General features: G+C 37.8%; 1 protein-coding gene across 7 annotated transcripts in view; it reads right to left on the bottom strand.

Moving 5' to 3' along the window:
• PIGN (phosphatidylinositol glycan anchor biosynthesis class N) overlaps positions 1 to 13,890 on the bottom strand; it is a 106,961-nt gene that overhangs the window by 37,532 nt on the left and 55,539 nt on the right. For all 7 annotated transcript variants that reach the window (XR_008820710.1, XM_056331326.1, XM_056331328.1 and 4 more), the window contains 5 exons: positions 7,677 to 7,755; positions 5,223 to 5,405; positions 1,783 to 1,919; positions 655 to 754; positions 433 to 525 (listed from right to left, as the gene is read on the bottom strand). Coding sequence is in view for 6 of the 7 variants with exons in the window: in XM_056331326.1 (XP_056187301.1) it covers positions 433 to 525; positions 655 to 754; positions 1,783 to 1,919; positions 5,223 to 5,405; positions 7,677 to 7,755 (592 nt within the window). In the remaining variant the exon portion in view is untranslated. The remainder of the gene's footprint in view (positions 1 to 432; positions 526 to 654; positions 755 to 1,782; positions 1,920 to 5,222; positions 5,406 to 7,676; positions 7,756 to 13,890) is intronic.

Below are 13,890 nucleotides of genomic sequence, written 5' to 3' on the forward strand. Positions count from 1 at the left end.
AATGAATTGAGAAGTGTTTTTCAGTTATCTTCAATTTTTTTTTCAATAAATGATCATATTACTTAAATGGTAGCACTTTCACCAACTGTGCATGTCAACACTTACGTCACTGACAATTTGATAAATGACGTGCATTTCATATGATTTTAAGTCAATATTTTTTTAGTTATCAGTAACAACAGAAAACTGATAGCTAACTCATAGCTACCCCAAATTCTTAAGTCGTCATATTACTTATCTTGTATAAGAGATCTATCCATATCATATTAAACTGCCTTGCCTTGCTACATGATGCTTAAGACAGAGATTAGAATAAAGCATAAGTGAACAATAATCTAAAGCAGCATTCCAAAGAGACCAGCTCTAACATCCTAAGATGCAATCAGCTATTAGCCTTCATAAATGCTCTTTTTAAAAAAAGCAATACAGTACCTTTGCTTGAACCCACAGCTGCGTGACCACTGGCCAGCCAGCAAAGACAAGAAGACCAACAGTAAGTGTAGAGCGGTAGAAAAAGCTGAAGACCTGATACAAAAGAAAAAATCCAACAGAAGACTGAAAAATAAGCACGTTAATAAAGCTTAAAATTCCCCAAACAGGTTGAATGCTAGCAAATGAGATACCCTGTTGATACATTATGGATAAAATACTTACGAGTATTTCAATTCCCAGTGTACAAACCAAGAAGAATCCTATAGACCGACCAACATGAAGTGACAAGAGATTTGCGGCAAGGCCTTGAATAACTGGAAGTCTGTTCAAAATGATGGAACAAGATAATGATTATTTTAAAAAAACAGAAACGCAGGACTTTACCACTGAAGGGCAAGGAGGGGGTCAGAGCATAAGAAATGTTTCAGATGTGGCTGATCCTGCCTGCTGTTCCGAAATAAAGCGGGTGATGGCCTGAGGCTCCTTCTGCCCAGCTTTACTTGATATAAAACCTACAATAAAACCCTCCAGGTTCTTCCCTCCCATTTCTGGCACATCATTGCCATTATTTGGACAAGTGTCAGATTATTCTTTATCTAAATTGACTCTGAGTTTATGAACATTTTTGGTTATGCTGTGCTTAATGTCTGTCATAACTGATGAAACATTCAAAGCTTGTGAGAGGAAAAAATCCCCAGTTAGCTTTTCCAGTGTTTTACGAGGCAGCTCATTATCCAGCTGCAGTTGGTCCCACTTTCTCTGAATAATACAGAGTATGGTATCTACAGAATTGCCAGTAGATCAGGTAAGTTACAGGAAATCAGAAGGTTACAAGTATTTTTGGATTTGGAGTAAAAGGAGACCCAAACAAGACAGATTTGTCTCAGTATCAGAGCACAATCTTCAACATGATTAGCGCATGTTCTCCAAAAGCAGCTGGAGTTCAGCGTACCTGACACTTTGCAGGATCAGACTACTTCAAAATTACTGAAGCAAAGGAACAGTCTGTCCCATCTTACAAAAGAAGTCAGCTCCTACAGGTTTTTGCCCAAGATTTTAGCACCCTTTTGCTACAGTTCCAAGAGTACTAAAACATTTTGTCTAGGAAAGACATTAATTTATTTTCGCTAATAGAAAAAATACCTTCTAGAATAGGCAGCTGTATCAGTCAGGCTGGAAACTATGTCAAGTGAAATATAAACCAGAGTCCTCTGGAATGTCTTAGGAAGGTTAATAAAATTATATCTAAATCTTTCTCCCAAACTTATAGGAAAAAATTAATTATCAACAAAAAGGAAGCACAGACCTGGTTTTATAAAATTTTTTTTGTAAAATTTATTCTTTACTTACTCTTTCACAACTGCATACCATACTGGTACTGGCAAGAGACAGTATATGTAGTAAGTCCAAGGACATGTTTGAATCAACAGGAAAAAAGCTATTATCATTCCAACAAAGGCAAAACCGTAGAAAAGAACAGTAGATTCCTGAAAAACAAATGGTTGGACAAACATTCCTGAAACAGCAATAAAATGTTTCAAACTACACACTATTTTCCATTTGTTAGTTACACAGTAAAGCAAATGTTATTTTAACACAGCCACTCAAGCTGTCTTGTACCTATTTACACAACTCTGGCTGCTGTTTCCAGCCAGAGGAAAAAAATAAAAAACAACCAACAGTGGGATTTGAAGATCTAATTCTAAGTATGTCTCTACATAAGGTCCTGCAGTAAAATCTGCACAGGCAAGGCACACTTGTACAATCTGGAAGTCCAATGCACGCAGTGTTTTTTATGTTCAATGGGTACTTGAAATCCATTGGAAATCAGATATGCTAAGGGTCTTGGGAAAAAGAACTCAAATTTAGATTCTAAGAAAATACTTCGATGGTAACCTTTTGAGTTCAAGTTTACAGCATCAAAACATTTAATGAAAATTCCATTAGCACATGTTTCTCCCTCTTCCTCCAAACATTTGTAAAAGAACCAATTAAATTAAAAGATAAAGCATTAACTCCTATCGGGAAAATACAAATCTTCAGAATCTAGGGTCAGTTACTGAAGCAGACTTGCAATCAACCTTCCACAGGAAAGACGTCCTTACTCAAATAACCTACAATTCCAAAATACAAGAGAGGGCTATTGTTGCATAGCACTAAGAGGCTCCCAGCATAGCTAGGACTATTATTATATTTAATCCCAACCTACAACACCAGCTTTAGGCTTTTCTAAAAAGGAAAAATAGATAAATAAAGATATGAGATTAGAACATTCTCCCTACCATGTACTCAAAGAAATATGTTCTCAGACTGAGAAAACTTTAAGGAGGAACCTCAAAGAGAGAAAGGAAATATTTAAAATGGGCAATCTCAGCCAGGTAGGCTAGTCCTTAATCATCACGTAGCAGCAATCTCTTGTTTGTGCAAGGAGGAGTACTGAACAGTCACTCTGCATTTGCCTTTCACTTGGTCACTGAACTACTCTTCCTTATTTAGGGACATTCAATTATTAGAATTACTGCTAAGGGAAGATTATGTACAAATTTTAAACAAAGGCAGCTTCAGTGACTGAGCAGTCTTTAGTGTATTGTGTAGGTAATGACTGAAGACACAGCTCTATATGAACGTCTGTTTCTTTGAAGGAGTTATATAGACAGATATGTGACTATGTTAAATATGCTGAGAAGCAAAAGACATTCAATTCAAAAAGACATTCACATAAACAGGTTAACATTTTTTCTCCCCTCCTCATAACTGACATACAACTGCCTTGATCTAAACTGACAGCAAATGCAAGTTCCAAATGATTTTTTAAATAGAATTTATGCTGATACGCCATTAAAGAAAAAAAGTGTCACATACAAAGCTGACCTAATGCAATTTGTTTTTATTGGTTTTATTAGTTTTAAATTTTATATTTGCTGACATATAGAAAGAATGAATATGCATAGATATGATACGCACACAATATAATTTATCATTGAATGAGTAAGCACATACAATCAATATTTCATTCTGTATAGAGACATAAATATTAGAGTCCAATAAAGTTGGTCATGCACTCAAAACGGAAACCAGATTTGCATTTGCTGTGGTTGTTTAAAAATAGATTAAAAGGTTAGGCTGCTTGCTAAGCAAAACACCACACTACTCTAAAAGAAAAAGAATATTCATATGCAGGATAAGCAGCCAAAAACTTTTGAAGATGATAGATACAGGATATGCAGTTTCATTTTTCAGAGGCTCCTTTCAGATTTTATAAGGCTGTGCTTTGCAGAAGACTATTTGTCAATGGTAGATTGGTTTCTCAGCAAAATTCTTTAAGCAGCTCAATTATTAGGTATAATCCAAATAACTTCCATAGTTGAAGCACTAGCCTCACACCGCGATTCCCTAAGTATTTAGGAACACTAAAAAAGGTTTCTACAGAAAAAGGCCTCTTACTAAAACTGAGGAAAGAAAGTCTATAAACAAAGAACTAAGAAGCCCAATTATTTTTCTACCAGTGTGACTAGCATAAAATTTGTCTTCAACAAGCAAAATCAATATACCAAATGAGAATGTGATGTCAACTAAAAATGTGAAGATTTTGCTTAATTTTGTTACTAATATGCCTGATATTCCATCTACTTATTGTAACTATTTTGTCCATATCTAACACAACTTGTATCTTGGATTATTTCTTCTCAGTTATTTGATTAAAGAAAACGTAAATCATGTAGTACAGCACTTATGAATATTTTCCATTTCAATTTTGTTTGATCATTTAAGGCCAAGACTATCTCATTTCAGTGAGTAGTAAAAACCTCAAGATAGTATGATAGGAATTTTCTCAGATTAATATAGTGAAGCCAGTAAAGATACTAAGTGAGGGCTCACTCTCCTCTATATTACCAAATGAAACAATTCCTTTTATTCTGAAACAAATTCTTGAAGTTTGGGAGCTTTCCCACACACACACACACACACACCCCCCCACAAGGCTTTAATCCTTCTCTATTGAAATGCTAGCTTTTTGCCTGTTCAGCTTTTTGAGGTATCTCTTTTCCTGATGAATGACTGAAAGTAAATGAATTTCCCATGGTTTTGTACTTTGTGAAAAATCAAGCCATGATATCTTGTCAAAAAGAGCTTCCTTCATCTTTGACATCTACTGTTGCACCCTTCCAAATCACACAGAGCAAGAAAGCAAGCTGACCTGTGAAACCACAGCTCACCTTTCTATTAAAACAGGTTATATGCTTTAAAAATGCCATGATTGGACTGCACAGCTTCTGAAAACTGACTTCACCATGTCAAAGAGGACAGGAATAAAATAAATTACACGCTCATGTTTTGGGGGCCCTACAGTAAAGAACAAAAATCAAAATGGAACCTTGAAGTCTGTATTCTTCCAAATAAGTATTATTACAACAGACTGCTGACTTACTACAATTAATGCTGAAAACTGACTTCTGTTTAAAGACAGATCCTCTAATAGTTTTAAATCCTTGTGTATGCTTACACTTGCATTAGCATCTAGTAAAATGCAAAGCTATGGGAAGGAAGAAACTGAGAAAGCAGTATTGCATACTCAGACTTACACAGCTTAGGAATACTGATCCTAATAAATGGACCAAACAGTAACACTGTGTAGGATTACATTAGCTAGACAACTCGACAGCTTGCCAGTTTCTACATGTAGTCAAAAGAAGTGGAAAGTGTGCAATTTGTCCTGGACAGAGAGACTGAGCATACACGTAATGCTGAAAACTGATAGAAAAAAAATTCATTGCATTTTTGTGACCTACCTTATTATGAGTCTGGACAGTCTTGGTCAAATTGGTATGGGTCTTGATAATCACCAAAATCACATAAGTTGTCCAGCCCACAAAACTCGTTGCAATACTTAGACCCAGGAACAATCTATCATAAGTATGGTAATACGACAAGCCTTCCAGAGAAAGGTTAATCAGGGTTTTGCACAGAGATACCTAGAGGCAGACAGACAAAACATACAAGCAACAGTTTAGAACAGTGTAGAGCTCCATTCTGCAAACTGACCTAACAGGAGCTCAAGCAATTCCGCCACTCCAGGCACGCGCATCTTCTCTGCACTCAGGTATACTGGTGTGGCCAGCACCAACTGCTGGCAAACACACTGCTTTGGACTGCTGCTGGACATAAAGTCAGCCATCACTTGGCTCCTTCACCATCTTCCCTGGCCGTGACAGTGGTCAGATGGTGAAAGCTACACAGATAGCACACCTTGAACATGACTGCACACCACATTGTTTCCCACAAGCATTTGACCATCTTTATATATTTTTTTTAATATATATATATATATATACACATATATAAATTACAGTATAAGTGACCCCCCAAAACCCCAGTCATGTGCTTCTGGAGGGTTACAACATTTACACAGGAAGACAGCTATGGATGCACCTGAAACGCTGTCACACTCCACAGCCTGAAACACCCTCTCTTGCTGGTGTTTGATGTCCTCCACTTCAGTACTACCTGATATCCCCAGCTTTCTGCCTAAGCACCAGAGGTGAATTAAGAGACTGAAGCAGAGCCCCAGTTTCATTCACAAAGCAGCTGCTTGGGGCTCAGGATGCAAATCATCTGGACACAAGAAGGGCTGTACGCAGTTTAATCACGGGTCCCCTTACTTAGTACCTCCACTGGGGAGACACCATGATAAAGACAGTGGGCTTTCCCATCATCAGTGTCTTTCCTTACACAGAGGTGGGCTGACCCCTGTGATTTACCCAAAAATGGGAAGCTCAGCTGTGTAATTTGTGGTCACAGAAGATTCTCTGGTGATTAAAAGATCTGTAAGGTAGAGTATAATAAGAAGCCGAACATGTGAGACAATGGTTCTTCATACGTCCAGGTATCTAGGTGGGACTTAGAAAAAAATAACAGAAAAAGATGTGTCAGCTACAGAAGAGAACAAAAGTCTGCCAATGAGCAAACTCATCCAAAATCACATCATTCCTGAGGATAACAATTATGCATATTTGCAATACAAAGAGCTGTGGAGTTGAGGAGGCAAAGACTCATCTATACTTCAACAGTTGGTAAGGCACCGACCTTTCTGCGTTGCGATATAGGAAGGTGAGGATAACCAGGGCACAAGCCCTCTGTTAGTGATCCAAGAGTGAACTTGAACACATAGGGCACTCAAGTGAACAAGGGGTAAAATCTATACATAACCAGCAACACAAACTTGCAGATTCTACTGCTGAAATGTATAAAATATCTCCTATAAGTAAATGTGTGACAGTCAAACAGTAGTATGAGGAGACTAAAAAGAAAACCTGCTCCCACAGCAAAACAGATCCATTGATTTGAACTGGGCTATTTCCAATTTACAATGAGGTAAATAAAAAGGCATGAGGTATAAAATAGACTCAGCTGTCCTGTGCATAAAATAGTAATTTATTACCTTGAGAAACATATTAGGGAAAAAGAAAAGCTGAACCCCAACATATAATGGAATTATTCTTTGATGCATCTGGCAGGTTAAATGCAATCAAACATATTCAACTTTTTCATGTAGTTTTTAACACAAAAGTCAGTGACCAAACTAAACCTGTTAAAATGAAAGACGACTTTGTATCATTTAGCTCTACAAATTATTTCTGTGAATGTCAGAATACAAGCACTGGTGAACTACACCCATCGAGTGCCCTGTTACGCAGTGAGTGGTAGCAAATGCTTAGGAAAGTAATACTGGAACTGGGAAGCACAGAACAATTTCACATATGACTTCCAGTCACTGACAAACTGAAATGTGAAATTAAAAACAAGAACAGCTGGTTCAGGTAAAAGAAGAAAATAAAGAATGGTCTAGCTGGTGGAGCAAGACATCGTACTTTTTTTCATGCCACTAGCAGCCTAAGAAGTGTGAACATGAGCTACATTCCATAGTTTCTCTCTCAATTTACCCTTATCTACAGTGGAAAATAAAAACATAACGCTGTGTGTTAGTATACCATGAAACAGTAACAAGCAGTTTAAGAAGCATGAGAAAAAAATACAGCAAGCCAGTATTATTCATTAGAATTGATGTCAAAATGAAAAATTTTATATTTACAGTGGGATTTTATTTGTGTTAGAGATGTGCATCATTAGTAAGGAAAAAAGTTTTATTTTCCCATTTCATTTCAAGTCAAACAAATTAAATATTTACATATAATAGAAGTTTCTGTAAGAAGTTTCTAGAAGGCATATAGCAAAAACAGACTTACCGCTTGATCGTACTTCTGCTGCTGAATATATAGTCTTGCTTTCTTTAAAAAGTTGATCTGTTCAGAATCAGAAAGTGGTCTGCACAACAATATAAAGAGATAACATTTCTTTTCACAATCAGAGGAAAAGCAGAAAAAAATAACTTTGTAATAAACAAATTACTCTGGAATGAAACATACAAAATATTCTGAAGTTTATTAGAGGTAATTAGGTAATTGGAACTAATCCATTCCTCTACATTTATCTTCACACTTCTGTCAACACTGCTGTTGTCTAACTTATCCCAAGATTGTTGCGTTAAGAGACATTTATGTAGGTGTTCCCATCTAATACTGCTGAAAGTCATCTCGCTTGTGCATTATTATTGACCATCACTCTGGACAAGAAGCACTGCACATAAAATAATTAAGCAATTTAACTGATTTGATAAATGACTGTAAGCAGTTCATAAGGCTGTCAGCATAGGATGAATTGTACAGGTTCCACACTAACAGTAAATGATGCCTAACAATCTTCTCTTGAAAAATAAGCTTGTCTCCTGTTCCACAGGGAGTTGTTAGCAGAGTCCCCAGAGCAGGGGATAATGCAGATACCTGGCTACACCAAGGTCAGTGATAAAAATCTCCTTCATATTAATGAATTTGATGATCAACCTAAAGAATTGCTACAATTCTTCCCTTACAGAAAGTAGCAACGCAGAGAAACAAGCCAGTCAACCAACCTCCACCAAAGGGAGAAGAAGGCATTTTTCCTGTACTATTTTGTTTTCCAAGGAAGACAGCACGCCAGGGGATCCCAGGCTTACCTTGGGCAAGTTATAAGCCACAACACAGTTACTGTCACTCTAGGCACCACAGGCAAACTATCAATAGGTCACAACTTTCTGATAGCTGATGAACAGCAGTTTTCCTTCACGCCTTCCACAACACCGCTGTAGCACAGCACCATCTGCTCAGCATCCCCAGCACATGATGCCTCCCCACCACCGCTTCCCTCACACATGCTCCTTCACATGCCTCATACACAACCATCAACTTCATGTCTCAGGCTGTGCCAAATCAGGACCAGCCCTGGGGTCACCTATTATTTAAAATCAAAAGGAATCACCTGAGCAGTCACTCAGGTGAACCACAGGGGCATGTCTTGATCTTAGGCAACTACAGCATGGAAATGCTCGTTCCTGCAGTTCCCAAACACTTGGGAACCACTTCTGCCTACAACCCAGAGGCAGCTGATACATCAACAATACAATCTTTTAAGCCCTGAAACATATTAAAAGGATTCTGTGCCTGAACAGCATGAATTTTTATTAATAACAACATCCTGGCGTATTTTGACACTGTTTCCTTGAGTTCAGAACACAGCAGTATTATAGAAAAGTCTTCTAAAACATAGGATAATAGCAGCGGCAATGTGTCTTTCTTTTGAAGAAGAGTACATGAAATAACAGTATTAAAAAATGTTTGATTCTCTTCAATCTAGAAAAGAATCAATGGATGGTATCTATAAACAGGTAGGAAGAGAGAGGTCCTGTCAAAAATGAAGGAAGAAAAAGATGATGACAAGGTAATGGTGTTTGATCACCTTAACTTTGGGTGATGAACAGAGGATTTTAAAAAACAGAGCTGAAAAATAACAGAGTGAATGTTGGTTGTTCCTGCGCTGTCATGACATGTCCCTATGAGAGGCAACCTTACAGCTCCACAGACCAAGGGCTACCAGCATGCAGCCAGCAAGTGCACCCCGAGGCTGGTGATGACTCAAATTAGAATCAATTCTTCAAGTAGGTGAACCAGAGCCAAGTACTGTCACCAGGAAACTTGTAACCCTCAAGTTTGCTAATTTTTTTGGCAGAGGAAAGGGATCAAAACACGAAACCAAAGTGGGAGTTTTCACCATGTTGTGGAGATCAATGAGGACAAAAAAGTATCTTAGTTTTGGGAATAAATACTAAGCAGCTTTATTTAGAACATAAATACACCCAAGATGTTCCTGTGCTCACTGTCCCATTTTTACTGTTTTACACATACTATTTTCTGTGGATTTTATTCTTGTCACACTCAAAGCAAATCTTTACCAGGCTAAAATTATCTTTTGCTTTATATCTTTAGTCATTTAGCTATAAACCCCTTAATTATCTTTTTACTCTCTATGAATCATTTTATTATTAATGAACAATAGGTTTTACCTATTCCTTCTTAGATGACAGCACCTGGGATCTCTGTACATGGATGGTATAACAGAATAAATGGGGTTTTTAAACAGTAAGGCTTCAGTAAGTCAAATGCAGGAGGCAATTATTTCATCAAATGAGGTTACCATTAGCAGGTGCATTGTTAATTTTCAATAGCTAATACCGTACCACAAATTTTACCTTACTTCCTTATCCATGTTTTTCAAGATGCTGAATTTACAATTGGCTACAGATTGTTTTTGCAAAATTTATGAATTCCACCAGAAACTAATGACTGTTCATATCAAAATGCAAATGCCATCCTGAATGCAAGGGCTAATCATCATCTTAAGGTATTTCTTGTACCTGTATTAAGCAAAAAACCTCAAAGAAGTGAACAGAGAAATTTTTATACCTCACATCAGACTAGAAAAAAAGAGAGTTACCAAATACGCTGGTTATCTCTTGGTTAGGCAATGGGTATAGTTTGCCATAAGCAGTTTATCACCCACTGAGGACTAATTCACTTCCTAAAGCTGACACAGTAGACAGGAGATTTAAAAAGAGCCCCTTGCTAGGTGTAGCAGTAAGAGTAAAAAGACAAAGCTGAGCCATGAGAAGCAGAAAGTTGCCTAAAGAAAGAAACCAGGAACTTTAGAAATGGTGATTCTATAAAACCTACAAGACTCACCAAACAACAAAATCACAAGGAAAATTTCAGTCTGAGAAGCTGAAACTTGAACTATTCTTGGTACCACTTAAATTTTAACTTAAATTCATTAAAAAGTTATGAACACAAGACAGGTAGTGTTAGAAATGAATAAACTGATCAGTTATTTCCCTCTGGTTTAGTATGCAACATGCTAGAGGCAATACTAGTGTGGCACTTAATGCACACATCCATGCAATTAGTATTAATAGTAATGAAGTGAATTTACGTTATCAGAAAGATGCTGAACTCTATAAAGAAAACTAAGGTATGTATGTACAAGCTCTCCTCAGCTATCCATCACCAATCTACCAAATTCAGGATGAATACTCTTGACTAGTAAAATCACAAGTATTTTTCCATAGCACAAAAATACCTGTCCTGTTAATGAATAAACATACACAAAGAGAACTGTCAGAGTTCTGAACTCTGTCCACACAGTCATTTCTTGAAAGTACTGCAAAACACATGCACCGTAAAGTGTAGTACCCTGAAGTTTAACTTCAAAGAAAAAACAAGAGCTCTATGGTCACATATATTATAAACAGACATGCATTCACAGTATCATCAGAATTCCAAAGACTTAAGATTACAATTCCTCACAGAAAACGGTGGTGGTTCAAGTACAGTAATTTCTTTTTCCACGATGGCTATCAGAGATCAACTTTCTCATTCCAGACAGAAATCACAGCTTCATCCATGAATAAATATAATTAATTATGAAAAAAAAATAATTGGGCTAATCATGCAAGTGCTTGTTAACTATCCCTTCTGAGATGTTAGCTACCCTTGTCATAAGTATACCTGACAAAATTAATCTTTCCAGCACATCATTTACGCTTCATATAAGCTAAGCTATTTGACAGCACTAACAACAAGGCTGTGATGAAGTACGCTCACCACAGCAATGTCAAGGGGACCTCTCCTTGGCCAACGAGACTTGTTTGTCATCACACTACATAAATTACCATCCCCAATGGCATAGGTAGCATGCTGTAGTCACACCATGAAATAAAAATCTTGGAACAGAAGGAGATGGCTTGCAAATAAATCTGTATCCACCACTGCTAATTTCTTAAATGTTATTATGCCTGGTTATTTGGGCAATGATTTATAGTCATTTTATCATACAGCAAATTTTCCAGAATTCTAGTATAAAAAGTAACCCTCTAGGACCTGTAGTAGTTTGATACTTATTATTGCCACCTCATGCACATCTACACCCATCTATCACTGCCTGTTCACACATCACACAAGAAAAGTACTGTGCATCCTACAACCCTTTAGGAGTGGCAAGATTTGAAGAAGACACAGTGATGACTTTTCTATGACCCATATCCAGCAGCAAATCAGAAGCAGCTGCTCAGATTTCAGTCTTCTGACTTTTCATATTGGCTGTCTTGGGGATGGGAAGAAAAGGAACAACTCCTGTCAATGCAAAACTAAAAAAGCTAGAGGTTCAAGGGATGTATATCCTTATCCTCATGACAGTCCCAAGATGAAGCAAGACCACCTGAATAAAGCCTGCTAGATTTTGTATGGATTACTTTCTCCAGAACACCACATAAAAGGCAGACCTTCTCACTTGCTTTGCTATAAAATTTTTAATTCCAAAATCGTTAGTAAAAGAGGCATCAGACTGCCACTGTACAAACAACTCCAGCAACTTCATCTGCCAAAAGGCTGAGCAATCACAGGTTCTTGTCCTCTTCTCCAGAAATAAGAACTCTGGCACCTTAGTGACTTGCAGCCTGAAAGAAATCCCCCAGGTCAACATTGCTCCTCTCGCCACGAAGCTCTTCCACTGGCATCATCCCCCAGAGCCCAGGGCTTTGCCACCAACCCACGTCCTCCCACCCCTTGGACACTGAAGGGGGCAGGCACCGGTGCCTCTGCTGTCACCACGGGAGAAAACTGCCAACAGCAGAAGCAGCTGAGCATGTTTAAACTCTGTTGTCACCCATCCCTCTGTGAGAGGGTCGTATGAGGCTGGAACGATGGCTTCCAGTCCAGCAACTCTGCAGTCAGCTGAAACGCTCAGTACTTCCAGGATGCACTACTACTGCTTTGATCCACATCACTGCTGCCAGCAAAATATCATCTTGAAAATGCAGATGTAAGACTGGCCTGATGTTTTTGCAGGGCTGCTACTCAGAAGTTACACCAGTAATCAAACAACACTTTTCCAAAACTTTTTTTCAGAGTAGAAACAGGTTTCAAAAACAAAGTCAGTCTCCCATGAGAGCTGCCTTCTTCAAACATTCCCAGCATACAACAGAAGCAGCACCTCAGGAAGCGCCAGGTGGGTAACAGCGAAGTAGACACACAGACCCTGCATTGAACACTATTCGTTTAGCAGAAATATGACTGCATGCTTCTTCCTGCTCCACACCAAATTTATCCCGGTTAGCAACCTATGAGTGCAGAGGCTCGGTATTAATCACAGCACAATCACAAACTAGCCCAATTTTGTCATTCTATCTTTTCTTCTGGAAGTTCAGTGCACAGCCTTGTAGGAGCAGAATGAAATGACAATCTAAAACCTTCCCAGTTCTCCATCAACAACAGAGAATCACCAGAAAGTGAATCTAAGTGATGTAAAGTCATGAGTTCATCCAGCAAAACGTGGCAAAATCCATCAAATAAATATTTCAAAAATCGGAGTCTGGAACCATGATGTTTACTTTCTGTTGAACTTGCTGGTGCAGTACAGAGTATGTGATGCTACTGGGGGCAACGATCAGGAAAAAAATGTGTTACGGTTCTACAGACTTTATCACATTACATATTTACATGAACTTTAATAGACAAAGCTGATTTTTCCCATTTGCAAAACGTGTTCAATTCCAGTTCTTTAGATGCGCCTACTCAAAAGAAAGAATTTTTACTGCATCTGCCAAAGACAGACTGAAAACACATACTGCGAGATGTAAAGACAGTCCTTCGCATATGTTTTATTTTTTATCAGAGTGACATTTCAAAGATTGAACAATTTGGTGGGTAACTCAGTGATCCTTAACCTATTTAGATGGCCTGACTTTTAATTGTTTACAAAAATATTTTCAGGTAAGCTACTAAAACAGGCAAGTCCTACAAAATCCAATTTTCATAATTCATAAGCAAGATGCATGCAGTTTACAGATAAAAAAACATTACAGTGATGTTTTTAGTGTCCTAAAGCTGGTTTGGGGTTTTTTTGTGTGGTTTATTTTTTTTTTTATTTTATTTAAGAAAAGGTACTCCGCAAAAACCTACATTAAAGGTTTTATTATGTTTTCTTATAGCCCAGGACCCTCAATATTCCCTCTCCCAACCTGATCTACTCTTTTCT

The sequence above is a fragment of the Falco biarmicus genome, chromosome 3 (genome assembly GCF_023638135.1).
Source record: "Falco biarmicus isolate bFalBia1 chromosome 3, bFalBia1.pri, whole genome shotgun sequence".
Classification (NCBI taxonomy): Eukaryota; Metazoa; Chordata; class Aves; order Falconiformes; family Falconidae; genus Falco; species Falco biarmicus.